The 22,365-nt window shown below is 47.4% G+C and overlaps 1 protein-coding gene across 1 annotated transcript; it reads left to right on the forward strand.

Annotated features, from left to right (window-relative positions):
- The first annotated feature begins 4,227 nt into the window (after positions 1-4,227).
- On the forward strand, positions 4,228-20,113 carry OLFM4 (olfactomedin 4). The gene is made up of 4 exons (XM_056861970.1): positions 4,228-4,311; positions 10,913-11,125; positions 11,660-11,816; positions 19,308-20,113. The coding sequence occupies exons 2-4, from the start codon at positions 10,985-10,987 to the stop codon at positions 20,111-20,113; spliced, it is 1,104 nt and encodes a 367-aa protein (XP_056717948.1). The 5' UTR covers positions 4,228-4,311; positions 10,913-10,984.
- Positions 20,114-22,365: the final 2,252 nt, after the last annotated feature.

Consider the following 22,365-nt stretch of genomic DNA (forward strand, 5'->3'; position numbering starts at 1 on the left):
TACAGAGTAGCTGCAGAAAAAAGGGAACACATCCCTGTGTCAGCTAGGCAGCCAGGCATACTTCCACACCTCAGCCTGCTAGGTGGACTGGCTGATAGGCTATGCAGTGGGCCATGGCATTGCTTCATTTGTTGTGTGAATGGCAGTGAGGCATGTTTGTTGGGCCAATGATCTCATCCAGCAGGGCTCTTTTGATGTGATACCTGAGTGTCTAGCATCCGACAATGTGGGAGACGAGAAAGTGCTACTGGAGATGGAGCTTGGGTTGCCAACCTCCAGGGAGGGAGGTGGAGTTCTGCCGGAAGTGCAACTGATCTCCAAACTGCAGAGGTCAGTTCCCTCCCCTCCTCAAACTCTACCCTCCTCAGGCTCTGCCACCCAAATCTCCAGCAATTTCCCAGGGCAGAACTGGCAGCCCTAGAAGGGGCAGAGAGGAGGAGCCCAGTCGATATGAACAGCCACAAAATAATGAAGAACTGATATGTTGGCAGGTTGGGGAGACGGGCGTCAAGCTCCCTCAAATTCCATTTGTTGCCCTGAAAAAAATCTTGGGACACATGAACACATGAAGCTGCCTTATACCTAATCAGACCCCTGGTCCAACCAGGTCAGTATTGTCTACTCAGACCGGCAGCAGCTCTCCAGGTCTCAGGCAGAGGTCTTTCACATCACCTACTTGCCTAGTCTGAAGGTGCCAGGGATTGAACCTGGGACCTTCTGCATGCCAAGCAGATGCTCTACCACTGAGCCACTGCCCCCCCTCCATGTCAGCCATAGAGGTAACCTTAATGGCACAAAATTAGGATAGCCAAACCACGCCACTGTGCATTTACACTTTACTGGTATTAGTTCCTTTCAAATAATACTTTTGCTTCTGGTTACTGCGAGAACCCCTTTTATTGCTGAGTCTGAAACAGAAGACAGCCCCGATGGATGTCTTTTAGACACCCGCTCCAACTTCACAGAAAATAGGAACCTTCTTTCCATATTTTTTTAACAGATTACGAACAGCGCTCTGGAAAGATAAACTGTCGACAAAAATTATGAATGGGTGATGATCCTAGATGGAATTCCGGGCAGACGAGCAGAACGGAGTGAGCTTTGGGGTTTGGGGAGTGTGTTTTAAATTAGGTTATCTACACAAATGGATACTGAGTCTTAAAAAAAAACCTTTCCCTTGAAAACAGCAATTTAACAGTAGGTACTGAAGCCGGGAAAGTTTGGCACTCTTTATTGCCCCTCTGATAAGATACCGGGCCTGTTGGCACTCACTGCACACACAATGCATTGTTCTAGTTTGCTCCTGCTTGTAGGTGACTCACACACTTTGCCGATTGGCTCATCAACCTGTGTGAGAAATGCCAACCGCAATTGCACAAGCTTGGCTTAAGCACAAGGCCCTCTCCCCGGGGAATCCCCCGGACCGCCTAATAAAAAGGCTCTCCCTGCCCGTTCTCCGCTGCATCCCTCCAGGCGGTGAAGATGAAGTTGCCCAGCGCTGCCGGGTTGCTCTTTCTCCTCCAAAATGTACAGGCAACAGACCCCACTCCACTGGAGGCTGAAGATGAGGTAAGAGAAAGATGTCTCAGGATGGTCGATTAGGAGATATTGGACCTCACTCCATTCTGCCGTTTGGGACCCAAGTCCCTCGGTATTCACAGGGCCCGAGGAACGGTCTGTAGCCAGGGTGAGAGAGACCAAAGACCGCTTTGCCTATCTTCAGAGCCCTGGCGCATGGAGACATTTCCCCTGAGAAATGTCTATTTAAAGAAAAAGAGTTGTGCAGTGGATAGAAAGTTGGACTAGGATCTGGGAAACCCAGGTTCAAATCCCCACTCTGCCATGAAAGGTTACTGGCTGGCCACGGGCTAGCTGTACATTCTCAGCCTAGCCTACCTCATGAGGTTGTTGTGAGGACAAAACAGATGAGAGGAGAATGATGTAAGCCACTGTGGGTCCCCACCAGGGAGAAAGGCAGGAGACAGACAGAAAGACAGACAAATAGACAGACAGATAGATAGAATCATAGAGTTGGAAGGGACCACCAGGGTCATTGAGTCCAACCCTCTGCACAATGCAGGGAATTCACAACTACCTCCCCGCTCCACACCCCCAATGACCCCCTGCTCTATGCCCAGAAGATGGCAACAAAAACCCTCCAGGATCCCTAGCAAATCTGGCCTGGAGGGAAATTCCTTCCTGACCCCAAAGCAGCAACCAACATTTCCCTGGGCATGTAAGAAAGGGCCGTGAGACTCAAACACTGATGCAACCCTTCCTCCCCTCCATCTCATGACCTGCCTAAGTTCACAGAATCAGCATTGCTGACAGATGGCCATAGAATCATAGAAGAGTTGGAAGGGACCACCAGGGTCATCTAGTCCAACCCCCTGCACAATGCAGGAAGTTCACAACTACCTCCCCCCCACCACAGTGACCCCTACTCCATGCTCAGAAGATGGGAAAAGCAACCCTCCAGGATCCCTGGCCAATCTGGCCTGGAGGAAAGATACCTTCCTGACCCCAAAGTGGCGATCACCATTACCCTGAGCATGTAAGAAAGACAGATTTCTGGTTGACAGTCATCAGTGGCAGATGGCACCAGCTCCCCCAGGTAAAAGAGTCCTAAACTCTGTTCATTTAAGTCTTCTTGCTCTGGCCAGGATTCTCCTGGTGGATTTTCTAGGCCACCGTTATGTTGCATTCATCTCCTTCGAGGCAGTGTAAGGTTAAAGCGGGAAGGACTTATTTAAGAGTATTTGTAATTTACTTAAAAAGGGTGTTTATTATGGGCAACTCTTCTTCCCCAGTTGCTTCTGATGCTAACGGTTCATAACACTTCCATACAGACCAAGACCTGAGCTTGGAGAGAGAATTCTAGAGCATTATAGCCATAATTATAACCTCTTACAGAAAGCTGTGAAAAAAGTCCAGATTTTCCTATCCATTTCCTCCCCACATCTAAGCATGGTGGGCTCACCTTGCAAGCAAAGTTACCTGTAGCCTTGGCCATTTATGCATGGCTGTTTCCTCGTGGTCACCCTGCTGATCACTTCGGGGCTTTGCTTTGATTATGCTTGCATTTTCCGACCGTCAAAAGTCGCTTCGCTCTCCCCACGTGTTTCTGTGCATTTTGCCCTTGTTTTCTGGATTTGTGTTTAGCCAGCATCCAGAAAACATGAGGAAAATGTGTGGAAACTTGAAGGGAGAGTGAGGCAACCCCTGACGGTTGGAAAATGCAAGCATAATCAAAGCAAAACCTCAAAGTGGTCGGCAGGGTGACCATGAGGAAATAGCCATGCACAAATGTCCTTTGACTGCAGACTCAGATTTTTCAGAAGCCTTTCCTCCAAAGAAAGTAATGAGATCAAGTGAGATATCCTGAGAACGAGTTCGAGAAAACAGCAGATGGGATGGTACAATGTTACCCTTTCGGAAAAAAATTCCCCATGCATTAAAAGGTAAGCACATTGAACAATCGTCCAGTGGCAGTGCATTCCAAAAGAGAACGATGGGGTCTGTGAAGAAGTAGTCTCCAAACTACTGCCCAGCATTTCAGGGTGCTGCAGGAGAGCATGAGATTTGGGCACAAGAGTGGAGCCCGGCGTTTTGGCTGTCTGTCATTCAGTCACATTGCGTAATGCATTTTTTTTTTGCTTGCCTGTAGAAAACCCCCCACAGGGATGGAGTCTGTAGGATGAGCCAGTACAGTTCCCCCCCCCAGCCCCTTGTTCTACCTCTGGGAGGCAGAATTGACCCAGCTGGGCCCCCACAAGGTGGCTTTTCGTTAATCTTAAATTAAGCATGAAAATAATGCAAATGAAACATTTACACAGCCAAAGCTCAACGTTGTACATAGATACCTGTGGGGGGGGGGGAGTGAGGTGCCCTTTCCTGATCGGGCGCGCGGCCTGTGGGGAGTGTTTTCGGCTTCTACCTTTCAGCAAGGCATTAACCCTCGATCGCGGGTGCCGAGCGGAAATTGTCAACAATGATCAGGCAGCCTGTTTTATCACAACTGGTTTTATGAATGGCCTTTGAAAACGCCCCAGTTATGCCGCGTTTCCTTGTTCTTTTCCCCTGGGCGACTATCATCAGAGAGAAATGCCACCGTGCAATCGGCGGACTGACCTTTTCCCTACTCTCACATTCTTGCAGCCGTTTGCCAATGTCACCGGCGCTTTGGACGAACGCGGCGTGTGCCGGTGCTCGGTATACTTGCCAGACACCACGTTCCCTGTGCAGAAGTTGGAGAGGCTGGAGATTCTAGCCCAAACGCTCTCCGTGAAGTTCGACCAGGAGCTCTCTAAAGTAAGTGACGCTGTTTTTCAAATAGTGGCAGTCCTCCGACAATGAAATTTTAGGGGGAAATTTCAAGGGGATGGGAGACCGCCGAGGAAGTCCAGGGTCCCTATGCAGAGGAAGGCAATGGCCAACCACCTCTGTTTGTCTCTTGCCTTGAAAACCCTCCTGAGTTGCCATAAGTCGGCTGTGACTTGACAACACTTTGCACACACACACACACACACTTCACAAGTATTCTTTACACCACCCACCTTCTGACTGGGGTAAACAGTAGGGTTGCCAACCTCCAAGTGGTGGCTGGAGATCTTCCGCTATTACAGCTGATCTCTAGCTGATAGAGATCAGCTCACCCAGAGAAAATGGCCGTTTTGGCAACTGGACTCTATGGCAGTGAAGTCCCTCCCCAAACCCCACTCTCCTCAGGCTCCACCCCAAAAATCTCCCACCGGTGGCGAAGAGGGACCTGGCAACCCTAGTAAAAAGACTCAGATCTCAATTCCTACTTGTATCTGACGAACGGAGCTTCAACTTTCCAAAGCTCATACCCTGAAAATCTTGTTAGTCTCTAAGGTGCTGCTGATCTCAAATATAACTGTTTTGCAAATGTAAAGTACAACAATGGAAGGAGGGGATGCCAAGTGGTCCTTCAATCTCTGTTTTACAGTGTAAACAGGGACTTTGTAGTAGGATCAGTTGTAGGGTTGCCAATTTCTGTGATGGAATTCCAAAGGTGCCCACAGGCTCAGAAAGGTCGGGGACCATGCCTTTAGGCTATTGGCAACTTTGCGTTAGGACTGGAAGCTTTAATCCATTTAATTGGTTGGTTGATCATCCCAAGCACTGTTGATTAATCCTCTGGCGGGGGGGGGGGGGGGCGCTAAGGGCCTTTATAGCCATTTATGCAGGGCTGTTGCCCCACAGTCACCCCCGCCGACTGCTTCGGGGCCTCCTTTTGATTATGCATCGCCTTTCCTGACCGTTTGAGGTCGCCTCACTCTCCCCATGTGTTTTGTCCATGTTTTCCGGATTCTGGCTAAAACAGCCCCTGGAAAACACAGGCAAAACACATGGAAGCGTGCGGGGAGAGCGAGGTGACCTCTGACGGTCAGGAAAGGCGATGCATAATCAAAAGGAAGTCCCAAAGCAGTCGGAGGTGTTGACCACCGGGAAACAGCCCTACATAAATGGCCTTTGTTTATCTGTTGAGGCAGTTTTGGTCCTGATGTGTTCGTGTCACATGGAACAGAAAAACAAAAATTCTCCTACCTTTTACCAATGCAAGGTAGCGCTGGTTTATTAAGCCTTAACCCTATCTTACATAATCCAATCTTACATTTCTTTCAGTACATAAATAAGCACCTGGATGCAGTTTTTCATCCTCATTTATTTAAATTTAGTTGGTCAATTAATTGGTCAAAAGGCAGGTGATTAATCTTATGGAAACCCTTTGATCGGTTAACACCCCTGCTTTAGGTACATAGCTGGAGAACTTGTGAGATGGCACATTCTTCCTTGGTTTGTGGTGTCTTGGACCCAATTAAACTGTGAATGGAATGAGTTCATGAGTGCGGGTTGTGGTTCATAGGATCTAACCTGGTCCTCACAGATCTCTCTTGCTTTCCCCGAAACCTCAGAGGAAATCCCTATTATTCTACTTAAAACAAACTCCCTTGCTTTGCGCAGATTTGGTTGTTTGAAATAGGAATACAGTTCCCATTTCCCTTGCAAAAACCAAGCAAAACCCATAAATAGCCCTTAACCTCTGCAATCTCAGGGAAGCTGAAAAAGGCACCGGCACAGTCAAAAGCCAGAGTTGCTGGGTGAAAAATATGCAGGATTTCAATTAGGTGTCCAGGAGAAAATGCTACAATTGCTTCAGGAAGCAGACATCTTAACAAATGAAGTGTCCTTGAATTAATCAGAAGCAAAGACAGAGTGCTAAATTATAAATTCTGGCCATAAATATTCATAAACGTTCCCATAATATAATTGGGAAAAGATAAGACATTTTTATATATATGAAAAACATACAACAGCCGGGAGAGGGTGAAGAAGACAACTTGAGGAAACATTTTTGTTCTTTAAATCATTTTCTGGGATCTAAACCGAGCAGGCACAGAAAACCCTCTCCTTGAAGAAAAATGGCAAGAGGAGATGGGGAGGACTCTCTTCCTCACCTGCCTCATCAAATACCCAAATCACCTCAGGTGAAGTTTGTCTGAGAAGCCCCCTATGGGGACCTCAGGTTCACCAGAACCATAGGGTTGCCATCTCTGGTCTGGAAAATTCCTGGAGATTTGGGGATGGAACCTGGGGAAGGTTTGAGGAAGGAAGGGACTTCAGTGGGGTATAATGCCATAGAGTCTGGAGAACCGGGTTTGAGTCTCCACTCCTCCACATGAGCTGCGGACTAATTTGGTGAACTGGATTTGTTTCCCCGCTCCTCCACATGAAGCCTGCTGGATGACCTTGGGCTAGTCCCAGTTCTCTCTGAACTCTCTCAGCCTCACCTACTTCACAAGGTGTCTATTGTGGGGAGAGGAAGAGAAGGCGGTTGTAAGCCAGTTTGATTCTCCTTAAAAGATAGAGAAAATTGGCAAACAAAAACCAGCTCTTGTTCTTCCCTGCACCTCCCAGGAAGCTTTGTAGGCATAGTTGCCAACTCTGGAAAATTCCTGGAGATTTGAGGATGGAGCCTGGGGAATGTGGGATTTGGGATGGGAGGGACCTCAGCGGGGTATAACGCTATGGAGTCCACCCTCCAAAGCAGCCATTTTCTCCAGGGGAACTGATTTCTGTAGTCTAGAAATGAGTCGTAATTCTGGGGGATCTCCAGGCCCCACCTGGAGACTGGCAACCTTAACCCAAGGACACATCAAGGCAGATTCAAGAGCCCCTTGGTTTATTGCTAGCCAAGCTAAGCTGAGCAAGATTAGTAAAGAAGACTTAAGTCTCACCTACCTGAAGGATCTTTACTTGTGCAGAAGTAACTGGAACGGCTGGTCTGATCCCTTCGCTTCTCGTCTTGAGTTGCTCCACTTTGGATCACCTGGTAGCCAGATTCTTATGCCCCTCTCGTAAAGCCCCAAATTACCCAATCCTTGCTTTATTATTGTGTAAAGCCCTGTCAGGAGATGAAGTGGGATTTTTTAGGTTTGCCAACTCACCAGGAGAAAAATGTGCATCTTTGTGTGTGTGTTAAGTGCCGTCAAGTCGCTTCCGACTCATGGCGACCCTATGAATGAAAGTCCTCCACAATGTCCTCTCTTTGACAGCCTTGCTCAGATCTTGCAAACTGAAGATCTTGCAAACTGAAGGCTTCCTTTATTGAGTCAATCCATCTCTTGTTGGGTCTGCCTCTTTTCCTGCTGCCCTCAACTTTTCCTAGCATGGCTGCCTTTTCCAGTGACTCTTGTCATCTCATGACGTGACCAAAATACGATAGACGCGGCCACGACTCACCGGAGGCCGCAGGTTGCTGGGTTGTGCTGGGCGGGGCGCGGACGAGCCGGAGCTGGGGTCGACGAGCCCCGGGGGGCTGGGAGCCTATAGGGCTGCTGGTCGGGCCGGGGGCCCCCACGCCTGCCCCGGAATGGCGGCGGAGGGGAAATGGCGGCTTCCTCCCGACTCCCAGCTGGGAAGCCACGTGACTTCCTGTTAGGGCTGGGAGCCGGTTTGAATGAGCCAATGGGCTCAAGGCTGCTGGGGGGGGGGCCCTCCGGAGGTCGGACCTGAGAGGTTTCACTCAGGTCCGACCTTGCAGCATAAAAGGAGGGGGTGCTGGCCGGCATTTCCTCTTCCTTTTTTGGTTTTACCCACCCACCCACCGCTAATTTAAAAGGTTTTAGTTTCTTGATCCGCACAACTTGTGGCGGTTTGGCATTGGGGCAGTATCCAGTTTTTTGGGGAAAAGCGGCCTGCGTGCCAATTTTCCCATAGGAGGATCCCGGTACGGGATTTTGGGGGAGGCCGGATATGGACATGCCAAGATGGAAGGCTGCCAGGGACGAGCCTCACCCAGGGCTGTCTGGGGGGCATGCCTTTCCATGGGCAGTCAGGCGGGCCTCCTCCAAGTGGCAGGGGACCACACAGCTGGCTGCCGCCCTCGTGTGTCCCTGAGCTGCCATCTCTAGCCTTCCCAGCAGGGGTGCTGGGAGATGTGCATCGGCCTGCAGGGTGGCAGGTCGATGATAGGATACGCCCCTCATGCCATGCCAATGCCTTGCTGCTGCAATCAATAAAAGTTGTGCCATTTCATCCAAACTGGCTTCTGTGTTTTCTGTTCTTATGTTTTAAATGTTGGGGGTTTTTGTTTGTGGGTCAGGTGTGTGGCTTGGGAGCACAACGCACAGCTAAGCACTAAGCTGGCAACCTCAGTGTAGTCATTTTAGCTTCTAGGGTCAGTTCAGACTTGATTTGATCTATAACCCACTGATTTGTGTGTTTTTTGGCCGTCCACGGAATCCGTAACGCTCTCCTCCAACACCACATTTCAAAGGAAACTATTTTCTTTCTATCAGCTTTCTTCACTGTCCAGCTTTCACACCCATACATAGTAATGTATGTATAGTAATGTGCATCTTTAACGGAGGCTTAATGTATGGCAAGGAACGGCAGCAACTTTCTATGGCATGCAGGCAAATAACTGCCTTGCATTTGCTGCAGATCAAACTGATATCAAAGGGACTGCTAGAGAAACCAGTTTCAAAGTCGGCGAGCCTCCTCCTCCTTCCTCTTTCCAGCAGCAGTTTATTGCACGTTTGTCCCCTCCCTGTAGATATTTCACTCCCCTTTTCACTATTCCGATGGCTCTGAACTCTCTTTGTCAATAGTGAGAGGAAAATCTGAAAAACAAAACAGTTGTGGGAAATGATCACACCTTCCCTTATTTCTTCCCTCGAAATCTGCCTTTCCACTGCTCAGCCAGAGTTCTTGCCTCAGCTCCTGGGAGGGAAATAGAGTTGCCAGCTCCCCCTTGGGAAATACCTGGAGGTTTTGGGGATGCAGCCTGGGGAAGATGCAGTTTGGGAAGGAGAGGGATCTCAGCAGGGTATAATGTCATGGAGTCGACTTTCCAAAGCAGCCACTTTCTCCAGGGGAACTGATCAGTTATAATTCCAGGAGATCTCCAGGCCCCACCTGGTTAGGGTGGCCAGCTCCGGGTTGGGAAATACCTGGAGATTTTGGGGGCGGAGCCTGAAAAGGGCGGGGTTTAGAAGGCTCTAGGAGTGGAGTGGACAGGTTCATGGAGAAGAGGGCTATTCATGGCTACTAGTCATGATGCACACCTATTCTCTCCAGAATCAGAGGAGCATGCCTATTATATTAGGTGCTGAGGAACACAGGCAGGACGATGCTGCTGCACTCGTACTTGTCTGTGGGCTTCCTAGAGCCACCTGGTTGTCCACTGGGTGAGCAGACTGCTGGACTTGATGGACTTTGGTCCGATCCAGCATGGCCTTTCTTATGTTCTTATGTTTGGAAAGGGGAGGGACTTCAATGACATAGAGTCCAATTACCAAAGGTGCCATTTTCTCCAGGTAAACTGATCTCTATCGGCTGGACATCAGTTGTATTAGCAGTAGATCACCAGCCACCACCTGGAAGTTGGCAACCCTACAACTGGAGGTTGGTGCCCTGCCTAGCAGGGCATTCAGCATGGTTGGAGGGAGGCCTGAGGGCAGTGAAGCCCACTGAATGAAGCTTGGAAGGTTGCTGTAGGTTAGGAGGAGGAAGCAGCTTCCTAGCCGAAGTACCAGGCAATCAGGGGGAAAACTGGGAGGTTGTTTGGGCAGTGGGTGTCGAGAGCTGAATTGTCTCCCTCCTTTCTGGGCCTCCTTTCCTTCAAAATGCCAGGGACCCAATTAAGCCAGAGGTCCCCAACCTTTTGGAGCCTGTGGGTGCCTGTGGAATTCTGACACAGCATGGTGCAAAATGTCTGCCAAGGGGCCGGGCCAGTCACAAAATGGCCACCACAAAATGGCTGCCACATAGGGTTGCCAACCTCCAGGCACTAGCTGGAGATCTACTGCTATTACAACTGATCTCCAGCCGACAGAGATCAGTCCACTTGGAGAAAATGGCTGCTTTGGCCATTGGACTCTATGGCATTGAAGTCCCTCACCTTCACAAACCCTGCCCTCCGCAGGCTCTGCCCCCAAAACCTGCACTCTCTCGCCGCGCCAATGGATTTTATCTCTTCTGTTTCCCCACCCCCTTGTGGTCAAAGAATCTTTTCCTGAAATCTCCAGGAAGATGCACAACCCTCCTGCACTTCCTGACAACAATACTCGGGTTCTTCCGCAGCGCAATTAGGCACCTTCTTCTTGAACTCAATAGAACATAGTTAAGAAATGGGCTGATATGCAAGTACATGTCTCCTATCCTGCAGGCATTTTGCTTTATCTGTGTCATTTATCTGTAATCTTGGCTCTGAGTCTAAAAATAAAGAAAATACTAGATTAGCTGCTGCATTCAGTTGTACCCATGCAGATCGTAGTTTGATCAGGGCAAAGATTGCCGAGGTGCAGTGAGGCAGAAGCGGTCTTTTTTACAAGGGGCATAATACATTTGCTAAAATGGAATGCATTCATCTGTGCGTTTGCAGGTCAGCAAGTATACCAAAGCCATCGAAATCTATGAGCAAAAGATCCTGAACCTAACTCTTAAGGTCGAGGCCATGGAGAAGACCAGCATTTCTTACACTGAGCTGGACTTTCAGTTGGTGAAACTTGAAATCGCTGAAATGGATAAACTGGTCACCCAGCTGAAGAGCACGCTAACCGGGAGCAACGTGATTGTCGAGCAGCTGTACGAAGAGGTATGGTTAAAACGCCGCCCACCCGACAGTTCTCCCTGAATTGACCCAAGGAGACTGGCTTCCCCAGATTGTCCTATGCTTTGCTCCTGTGCAAAGGGAAGGTAGAGTTTAGCTCTTCTCATCCAGTTCTTTCTGTCCAAGCCGGTTTACACTGTAGCCTGTATGGAATTACCTGTCTGGTAAAGATAAGACAGTGGCTCAGTGGTAGAGCATCTGCTTGGCATGCAGAAGGTCCCAGGTTCAGTCTCCGGCATCTCCAGTTAAAGGGACCAGGCAAGGAGATAATGTGAAAGACCTCAGCCTGAGACCCTGGAGAGCCGCTGCTGGTCCGAGTAGATAATACTGACTTTGATGGACCTTGATGGCCTGATTCAGCATAAGGAAGCTTCATGTGTTCATGTGATGGGGAGACTAACAAACAACAACAGCAGAATTAGAAAGTCCAGTCACCATTTCCAGTAATTTAATGCGTAACGTTTCTTGTGTGCAAAGCAAACCAGAGCTTAACCCATGATCACCATTTCCCTTCCCTAGATTAAGAATATGAGCCTCATGGTGAATGCACTGGAAACCCTGGACAAGCACAACATCCTGGCAATCCGCCGAGAAATCGTGGCTCTCCAGAGTAAACTGAAGGAGTGTGAAAGGGACAAAAACCAGACCGGCAACAGCATTCCCTACTTCCCCCCTGGTAAGCATTCGTTAAATGAAAATGTACATAAAAGTATATATCCTTTCTTAGAGTGCATAGTTACAGTAAGTAAAGAGAGCCGGCGCAACCTCCTGACAACTGCTTTGCATGTTTTTTAATGCACACTCTGAAATCTACATGTGCAATACACATTTATCTGCCCCTCCCTCCAGCAAATGTCATATTTATTTCATATATATTCTGCCGATAGAAATCAGTTCACCTGGAGAAAAGGGCCACTTTGGCAATTGGACTCTATGGCATTGAAGTCCCTCCTTTCCCCAAACCTCGCCCTCCTCAGGCTCCACCCCAAAAACCTCCCGCTGGTTGCAAAGAGGGACCTGGCAACTGTACTTGTGATGTAGCTGATGAGGAGGAGAGTAGTCCCGCCTACTTCTCTCCCATCACTCTTTGCCCCTCCATCAGGTGAGGAGGGTGTGGCAGCAGGAGGAGGCAGGGCTTTTTCCCATGGTCCTTTTGGCCTCCAGATGCAACTCTGCCTGGGGCTTGCTGGTTCTCCTACAGCACTCAAAAACTTGTCTAGTTCTGTTTCAAGACTTTTAGGAAGGGGTGTCCCAAAAGAAGGTTCCTGGTAAACAGAGCACCAGGTAGCTCGTAGATTTGCTTGAGGAAGCCTTCCTCTGTAAGGTTGCCGGGGTGGGGAGATGGGGTGCATGGGGAGGGGCTGGTGGCTCCATGGTAGAGCATCTGCTTGGCATGCAGAAGGTCCCAGGTTCAATCCCTGGCATGTCCAGTTAAAGGGACTAGGCGAGTAGGTGGTGTGAAAGACCTCTGCCTGAGACCCTGGACAGCTGCTGCTGGTCTGAGCAGACAATACTGACTTTGATGGACCCTCAAGGGTCTGAGACAGCTTCATGGGCACATGTGACATCATCTGTGCCATGTTGTCTCTTCCGGGGACAATCCAGAAGTGACATAAGGTAGTTTTAGGGATAGCCAGAAACTTTTGTCATAGAGCTTCTGATGGTTCCTAGAGCTACCCTACATCACTTCCAGATTGTCCCCGGAAATGACATCACTGTGCAGATGCTGCCAATGTTTTTATTTTTATTTTTCCTATGGCTGCTAGCGGCCCTAGCCCACTGCTTCATCAGAGGACAATTTGGGCTAATTGTACATTTTTCTCTGAAATATGAAACAAGCCAGAGTGTTAAGTATTTTCAAAAGACTTTATTTGAAGGACATATTTGTTGTGGACAGACAGTGTCCCTGTCCTCAGATCTCTTCCACAACCTTTTACGCTGGGCCTTCTGACACTTTGTTAGAAGGAGAAATAAAGATGGTCGAGGACAAAGAATCCCTTGTTCAGACACCTTCTCAGACTTTCATGCCTCGTAGGCAGTGCTGTGCCTCCCGTTGGAGAGATGAGAAACCTTTTGTCTGATGGGTCAAGCAGGGAAAAGGCGGCGGCGGGTGGGGGGGGAACCCCCTAGCCCTCAAACCTTTCTTTAAAGCTTAGCTAGGACATTGGCCCTCTTTCAGGAAAGAGCTAGAAAGTTTCCGAGGAATTTGAAAGACTTATCTTTGATTTATTGTGCACAAGAGTATGTTCTTCGGAAGCCTCTCATCTCCTTCCAGTTCAAAAGGACTTCGGCTTTTATAGTGGCAAAGAGTTCTTCAGGGATCTTACAAGAGAGAGAGAGAGAGAGAGAGAGCAGCTGTTGGTAAACTTGCCTTGCTTCTCCTGGGCAAAAGTAGACATTATATAGAAGTGCATCCAATACAGCCTAGACAGGTTAATGAAAAGCAGCCCCAGAAGACTGCAGTTTTGAGCCGAGGAGCAATATGCGCGTGCATGTGCTTCTTTCCCATTAGTTGTTATCTACTGAAAACTGCTGTCCCCCCCACCACACAGATTTCCCAGAATTACAGCTTATTTCAAGTGTTCAAAGCTCAGTTCCCTTGGAGAAAATTGCTGGGTGGACTCTGTGGCATTGTACCCCACTGAGGTGCCTGCCCTCCCCAGCCTCTATCCCCAAATCTTCAGAAGTTTCCCAACCTGGATCTGAAAACCCTAATGTGAGCAGACAGCTAAGTCCATTCCCCCAGCAGCCTTCTATGTGCCTGTACGCCTGCCAGTCCATTTGGGCTCTGCTTGTGTTGGGTTCATATTATATTTATAATGTTTGTATTAAGCTGGGGTTGGTGGGAGGTTTGTCCTGTTTCCAGTGGGTTTTGTGTGTGTGTACATGTGTGTGCTTCTCTTACTTGATATTTTGTGGTGGGTGTTAAGAGTATCTAGGAAATCCCAGAGATGTCTAACCCTATGAATTGAATGAAGAGATGTAAAGTCAACAGCTACTGGAAAGTTGCCTCCTGAGATGTCTTGTTCTAAGGTTTCTCTTGTGCCTGCACTCAGTAGAGTGAATTCACCCAGGTGGAGGAAACACGAAAGCAAGATATGGCTTCCATTTGGTCTGCAAATTTCGAGTTCAGTGCCCCTTCTGAATGGTGGCAGTTTACGGACATTTCCATCTGTTTGATTGTTCACCCATTTCACCCAGACCTCAATAATCTGTTGTGCCTTGTCTAACAATTACTTCCCTGTAGACCGGTACTAAGTCAAGGCAGATAAAGGCAGCTTTAACCTGCGTCAGACCGCCAGCTTCTTCCCAAATGACACAAATAAGGGTACCAGTTTCAAAGATGGGATCACCACAGATAGAAGTGATTCCTATTTTGCACATTTATTTATTTATTTATTTACTTACTTACTTACTTACTTACTTACTTACTTACTTACTTATACCCCTCTCTTCTCCCCAATGGGAACCCAAAGCTACTTACATCATTCTCCTCTCCTCCATTTTATCATCGCAACAACTCTGTGAGGTAGATTGGGTTGAGAGTGTGTGACCGTCCCAGTGTCACCCAGCAAGCTTCTGTGGCAGAGCAGGGATTCGAATCTGGGTCTCCCAGATCCTAGTTTGACATCTAACCAGTATACCACACTGGTGGTATAGCCAGAGAGGCAGAAGAAAATGTAGTCGGGTAGGCTGAAACTCTTGTCCCCCTGGTTTTAGGAAGAGAAATTATAGGCTTGCTGATGGCTGACCAGTACTCTGTTTTCCTTCCCCGGGTTTTTGGGACTTTCAGCATTCCTTACCCAGTTTTTCTCCAATTGGTGGACCGGGATCCTTCTTCTGGTCATCACATCTGTCTCCCTAGGGACAATGACGAAAACCTCCAAAATATAAACTTGGGGGCAGAGTAGAACCCAACCAAACCCAGAACACACACAGTTAGTTCTCAGCACATAGTGACAGAACTTCAAATGTCTCAGTGATCTCTTACAGTGGTTTCATGCGGATGTTGAAGAACATGGGGACAAGATGGGATTTTGTGGACCCCCCAATAGGCCAATGGCCAAAGGGCATTGATTACCTTGCCATAGGTCATCAATATAGGTGACCACGGCAGTTTCTGTTCTAGACCAATTCCAGTATGGACTCACTAATTCCTACTTCTGAAGTATTGAGAGCCAGTGTGGGGTAGTGGTTAGAGCATTGGACCAGGACCTGGGAGGCCCAAAGTTGCCGGGTGACCTTGGGCCAGTCGCACACTCTCAGCCTAACCTACCTCACAGGGTTGTTGTGAGGATAAAACGGAGGAGAGGAGAACAATGTAAGCCGCTTCGGGGCCCCAGTCAAGTAGATAAATAAAATAAATATTCCTTAAATTGTGAAAAGAAGACTGACGCTGAACAATGGAGGCACGCAAATTTCATGTACCTTCTGATATTTACAAAATGAGACATTACTTTGTTTTCTACCCCCTCCCCGATTCTAGGCAGCCCAGTTACATGAAATAAATGCCAACAGAACGCTAATACAACCTTCAGAATTTGTTCAAGAAACAGATCTCCCTTCCCGACAATTGTACTATAGTGTATATGCTAAACAGCGTGTTTCATGAATGATCTTTTTTTCTTATTTCAAACGGGGCCTCGACTGGATGCCTGCCCTCAAAGTATTTTTGATGTGACTAAACGAAAGCTGCTTCGAGCTTTAATAATTCATGCATTATTTCCTAAATTAAAAACAAACGAGCGTTCAGGAGAGAGTTCTCTTTAAGGGAAAGAGAAAGAATTCCATACTCCTTTTGTATAGAAATGGCCTCTTGGCTGGATACGGGCTTGTTTTTATTTATGAAACTCCTCATGAATTATTAAAAGAAATGCTAGCCTGGCGCTTAGTTTAATGGGACGAGAAATGATTTCAGCCCACATCTCTATGTGCCTGGCAAGTGACATTTTATACCTTTTATTTTTACTTTAAAAAACAAACAAAAACAAATTGCATATTAATGTACATAAGCATTTAATTGGAAGGCAACCATTACTGATATAGGTGTGCTAATTCAGTCAATGTGTTGTCAGTTTAGGGCAAACTATAAAATGCAGCGGCAAGATTATTTGATATCTCTGCAGTGAGAAGAACTTCCATTGATCCGGAGAGTGGGTAAACCGTGAAGCATTGAGCAATAAAGCCGGCTCATAAAACTATTATCATCAGTATCGGCTTTTCTGTCCTGTGCTGATGAAGGTATGTGCTAGAAATTGCTGTCAAGTCACAGTTGACTTAATGGCAACCCCTCCAGGGGTTTTCAAGGCAAGAGATGTCCAGCAGTGTTTCGCCATTGCCTGACTCTGCGTAGCAACCCTGGACTTCCTTAGTGGTTTCCCATCCAAGTACTAACCAGGGTTGACCCCGCTTCGCTTCCGAGATCTGATTTTTCTGGTAATTTTCAAGTTTGGTTTTGTTGAACCCATTTTTTCCCCAGAAAAACCGAAATAAGCTGAATACCAAACTGGTAAATGGGTATTTCGGCTTGATTTCCAGGTTTCCTGAAAACATTCGGGTCCATTATAGTATATATGGAATTTTTTTTAAGGAGCTCTGGGGGGTATTTTTCAAGGTAGAGTCACCACATTTTTAGGGTAGATGCAAGGGACTCTCCTTGCTTGAACCCCAACGTTTGGTAAAGTTTGGGACAGAGGGTCCAATTTTATGGGCCCCCGAAGGGGTCGCTCTCCTTCCTCCATAGAAAAGCATTGTAAACTTTACCATGCTTTCCTATTGGGAATGAGGGGGGCCATAAAATTGGACCCCTGTCCCAAAATATACCAAACTTTGGGGTTCATGCAAGGAGAGTCCCTTGCAGCTACGCTGTGAATTTGGTGAATCAATCTTGAAAAATGCCCCCACCCAGAGCTTATCAATAAATGTCCCATAGGGAAAAGCCTGGAGAAAGCCGAAAAAAGCTGAATACCTATTTGGCTTTTTCAGGAATTGGCTATCTGGTTTAGGCGTGTTTCCCAGTTTTAATATTTGGGTTAAATTAAACCTGAAAGAATGTGAAAAGGCCTTTTCTGGGACTATTTTTGGTTTGGTAAAGCTGATATGCACACCCCTATTGTGGAGGAGTGGGGAATTGAACCCAGCTCTCCAGATTAGAGTCTGCTGCTCTTGACCACTACACCAGGCTGGCTCAAGACAATGTCAATAGTGTACCTGTAGCTCTGATACACAACTGATGTTTGAGAATGTCCAGGGAACATCTGCTTGGGAATTTCTCTTGCCCCTATTTGGCATTTTAGTGCTGAACCAGAAGGATAAAAACATAAATGGAGGGAAGACATAGTATGGGCAAACCCCAAGCCCTCGCTGCACCGGGGATTGTTTGAACAGCCTGATTACCTCCTCTGCCATGTAGTGTTGGAGGAGAGATGCTCTGGGCAGCAGTACCTTGAGGTAATCTGATACACGAAATGATTCATTCTGATCCCTGATAGGTCATAGACAATGCAATCATTTCTTGCTGTTAGGGAAGGATTGCATCTTTGACACAGATGGCATGGATGTCATTGTGAATCCTAAATTTTATCTCTAGCATCTCCTCTTGAGCGATTTTAGGGAGCGAGGCTGAAAAACACATCTTTGTCTCAGATCTTTAAACTTGAGCTTGGTACCTGATTTGGGAGGGGCTGTGGCTCAGTGGTGGAGCATCTGCTTGGCATGCAGAAGGTCCCAGGTTCAATCCCCGGCATCTCCAGTTAAAGGGACCAGGCAAGTAGGTGATGGGAAAGACCTAAGCCTGAGACCCTGGAGAGCCGCTGCCTGAGTAGACAACACTGACTTTGATGGACCGAGGGTCTGATTTAGTAGAAGGCAGCTTCATGTGTTCCATGTGTCAATCAGGGCTGAAAACATTGGGCTAGACCAGGGATATGCAAATGACAGCCCTGAGCTAAGTGTGACCTACTGTACTGTATGAGATGTCAACCTAGGTCCTACTTTTGAAACAAATATGTGTTCTATGGGAGGAGTGAGCAACTTCCCCTAGTAAGTAAGTTACAGGAAAAGAGTCATTAGACAGTAACCGTATCATTTATCTTTATCTGCCCAGTTTATTAGCCAATCTTTTGAACAATACAAAGTGAAAAACTATAAATAATACCATAGATATCCCACATTGATTTCCTTTCATTCTTGCCTAGAATGATTCATGTATTCTCTTACAAATATCACTGTGCAACAGCTACTCTCTATGTATAACTTGCAAGCAGTCTAGAGAGAGGGCTCCTTGAATACTTGGAGGACAAGTGGGTGAATAACGTGAGGTACAGGTATCCAGCCAAGAGCTGGAGAGAAGGGTGAAGAAGGAATAATTGAACGAGTGAGGACTCCAAGTTGGGGAGAAATTTCAGGAGGGACAAACATTGATTTAGAGACCTGAGTTTTGTTCTTGCAGGGGTTCCCCACCTGGTGCCTGTGTGCGCCGTGGTGCCTGCTGACACCTTTCCTGATGCCCATCAAGACTTCTTAGGAAGCATGCAGGGCCAGGTGAAGCTTTTGTCCAGCAAAGCTTCCGACTGACCGCTGGAGATTTGTGTGGCTGTGCAGATTGTTTAAAAATGTTACTTTGGCAGCAGCTGCCAGCACAGCACAAGGATCTTCAACGTGTGACTGAAGTAAGGTTGCCAAGTCCCTACTGACCACCAGCAGGGGATGGGGTGTGTGTAGCTTTGCCAGATCCAAGTTGGGAAACTCCTGGAGACTTGGGAATGGAGCCTGGGGAGGACAGGGACCTCAATGGGAGACAATGCTGTAGAGTCCACCCTCCAAAGCATCCATTTTCTGCAAGGGAGCTGATCTCTGTGGTCTGGAGATGAGCGGTAATTCTGGTGGATACCCAGGTCCCACCTGGAGGCTGGCATCCCTAGATTGAAGCTGTGGCCGCCATTTTGTGGCTGACTTCATCTCCTCTGGCAGCCATTTTGTGGCAGCCATTTTGTAGCTGTGACACCACACTGTGTCAGAATTGCAAAGATATCCCCAGGCTCAAAAAGGACGGGAACCCCTGATTTAGAGACATGCATTTTGTCCCAGCCTCAGATAGTTCTGTTCTTGAACACATCCTTCACATTAACTTGGTGTGTAAAACATTTCTGGCTTTGGTTAATTTCAGGAAGCTGCAATCATGGTGGAATCCTGAACATCAGCCAGCCCTATGTGATTCAGCTGAACTGGAGAGGATTTGCCTACAAATATGGAGCCTGGGGAAGGGATTACTCTCCCCTTTACCCCGAGAAAGATCTCTTCTGGGTTGCTCCACTGAATACTGATGGGAGATACATGGAATATTATAGACTTCACCGTTCCTATGACGATTTGCTGCTCTACAAAAACGCAAAGGATTATCGAATCCAGTACGGAGAAGGGAGTGGTACAGCCGTCTACAAAAATTACATGTATTTTAACTCACATAGTTCAAGAGATATGAGTAAGCTGGATTTAAACACAAACACTGTTGTGCTGAAAAAAACTCTTCCGGGGGCTGCCTATAACAATCGGTTCTCCTACGCGGGCGTATCCTGGCAAGATATGGATTTTGCCGTGGATGAGGATGGGCTGTGGGTGATTTACTCCACAGAAGCCAGCACCGGTAACATTGTGATCAGCAGACTCAACGAGACAACTCTGGAAGTGCTCAATACGTGGCAAACAAAACAGTACAAGCCGTCCGTATCGAGCGCTTTCATTGTGTGTGGGGTGCTGTACGCCACGAGGACAGTCAATACCAGGAAAGAGGAAATCTTTTACACTTACGACACAAACACAGGGGAAGAAGGCAGGATGAGCATCATTATAGATAAAGTGATGGAAACAATTCAGAGCATTAACTACAGCCCCGGCGATCAGAAACTGTACGTGTACAACGACGGCTACCTTCTGTCGTATAATCTATTTTTCCAGCCTCATCGGCTGTTATAACTTTCTACGGAGGTTTAAAAAGGCCACTCTTCAGGAAGGAGCACGGTCGGAAAAGCAGAAAAGTGACATTTCTACATTTTGGGGGAAAGGATTTACGGTTGATTAATGGGTGCACAATCAGTCCCTGGAAATAATTTTTTTAATGCTTCTGCCAAGCCTTTTAACATTTCGTTGATTTCATCGGGAATTAAGCCTATGCCTAGCTCTTTGGTTGAAATCAGTGTGATGCTGAGGTGCTTAACTTTAGCTAGGATATACGGAGACAATACGCTTTATTGCTGGGGTGCCCGCTGACAACTTTCCTGGCACCCACCAAATGTTTTTAGAAAGTGGGCAGGGTCAGGTTGAGGCTGTTGCCCAGCAAGGGTTCTGACTGGCCATGGGAGATCTGATTGGCTGTGCAGATTTTGGAAATGTTGCTTTGGCTGCAGCTGCCACCACACCCCAACCATCTTCACTGGTGAGTGAACGTAAGCTGTGGCAACCATTTTGAGGCTGGCTCCACCTCCTGTGGCAGCCATTTTGCAGCAGCCATTTTGCTCCTGAGCCGACCATTCTGTGTCAGATTTCCAGAGGTGCCCACAGGCTCAAAAAGGTTGGGAACCACTTGTTTATTGTGTCAGACCAACCACCTATGGTGATCGATGCTATTTATCTATCATAAAGGAGAAAATACTTTTTTTCTGGATTGGAAAAAAATAAAATTCATCTTAGTTTCTGGGCTTTTTCACTGAAGGGCTGATATGATGTGACTGTTTAATAAATGCACAGTTAGACATTGTTTTGTGTGTGCTTCTCCTTTCTTCTTGTGTTTATTTCCCCCATCGTTGAAAGTGCCGTAGGTCATCAATGGGAAAATGGGATCCTGTTCTTCCAACAGCTTGCTCTTTGCTGCTGAGAGGTTATAACCACTAACCAGATGGTGTTTGTGGCGTCACTAACAAGTAACACAGCTCCTATAAGGAAAGGTTGAAGGAGCTGGGTATGTTTAGCCTGGAGAGGAGACGACAGAGGGGGCGATATGATAACCCTCTTCAAGTACTTCAAGGGCTGTCATAGAGGGGATGGTGCGGAGTCATTTTCTGTTGCCCCAGAAGGTCAGACCAGAACCAATGGGTTGAAATTAAATCAAAAGAGTTTCCGTCTAGGCATGAGGAAGGATGCTCTAACAGTTAGAGCGGCTCCTCAGTGGAACAGGCTTCCTCGGGAGGTGGTGGGCTCTCCTCCTTTGGAGGCAGAAGCTAGATGGCCATCTGTCAGCAATGCTGATTCTGTGAACTTAGGCAGATCATAAGAGGGAAAGCAGGAAGGGTTGTGGTACTCATGGCCCTTTCGTACATGTCCAGGTTAATGCTGATCACCACTTTGGGGTCAGGAAGCAATTTTCCTCCATGCCAGATAGGAAAGGGATCCTGGAGGAGGTTTTTTGGGCCATCTTCTGGGCATGGAGTAGGGGTCACTGGGGGTGTGGGGGGGAGGTAGTTGTGAGTTTCCTGCATTGTGCAGGGGGCTGGACTAGATGACCCTGGTGGTCCCTTCCAACTCTATGATTGTATGATTCTTATCCTCTTGTCTTCCCACTATCTGCAGCATTTAATGATAAAATGTTTTATTACCATTTTGAACTTTTATTTGAATGTGCTGTGCTCCCTTGCTGGGTAGTTTCAGATCACAACATTCAACAAGTGTTACTTGCAACAACCAGAAAACGGTGATAAAAAGCCAAGTTACCCCTCTGATGCAGTGCCTCACAACCGGGAGGGGCTGTGGCTCAGTGGTAGAGCATCTACTCGGCATGCAGAAGGTCCCAGGTTCGATCTCTGGTATCTCCAGGAAAATGATCTAGTAGTAGGTGATGAGAAAGACCTCAACTTGACACCCTGGACAGCTGCTGTTAGTCGGAGAAAAAAAAATATTGGCTGATTTTGGTGGACCAACAGTCTGATTCAGTATAAGGCAGCTTCATGGGCTCTAAAGTTTCATTTAATTTTTGTTAATTGGGGGGCTGAGCATTTCCCTCTCCCAATCCTGTAAAATGAGCATGGACAATGGATTGTTGGTGGTGCTAAATGCAAAATGGACTAATCCGACTCACAGTTCTCCAAAAGTGCTTCTCCAACCTGAAGCAGAGTCCTCTTTTGGCATGGGAAAAACAGGGGGGGGGGCTGGGGCTGCCCTCACAGCTGCTATGCAGCGAGGGACCCATTCCCCACAAATTGCAGGAATGGAATGATATAGAAGAAGGTGTTGAG

The sequence above is a fragment of the Euleptes europaea genome, chromosome 16, assembly GCF_029931775.1.
Source record: "Euleptes europaea isolate rEulEur1 chromosome 16, rEulEur1.hap1, whole genome shotgun sequence".
Classification (NCBI taxonomy): domain Eukaryota; kingdom Metazoa; phylum Chordata; class Lepidosauria; order Squamata; family Sphaerodactylidae; genus Euleptes; species Euleptes europaea.

What these genes read in the sequence shown, in the direction of transcription:
- OLFM4 (XM_056861970.1), top strand. Translation starts at nt 10,985, where the DNA reads ATGGAGAAGACCAGCATTTCTTACACTGAGCTGGACTTTCAGTTGGTG. An exon ending in TCGAGCAGCTGTACGAAGAG is followed by an intron (nt 11,126 to 11,659) that starts GTATGGTTAAAA and finishes TCCCTTCCCTAG; the next exon opens with ATTAAGAATATGAGCCTCAT. An exon ending in CATTCCCTACTTCCCCCCTG is followed by an intron (nt 11,817 to 19,307) that starts GTAAGCATTCGT and finishes GGTTAATTTCAG; the next exon opens with GAAGCTGCAATCATGGTGGA.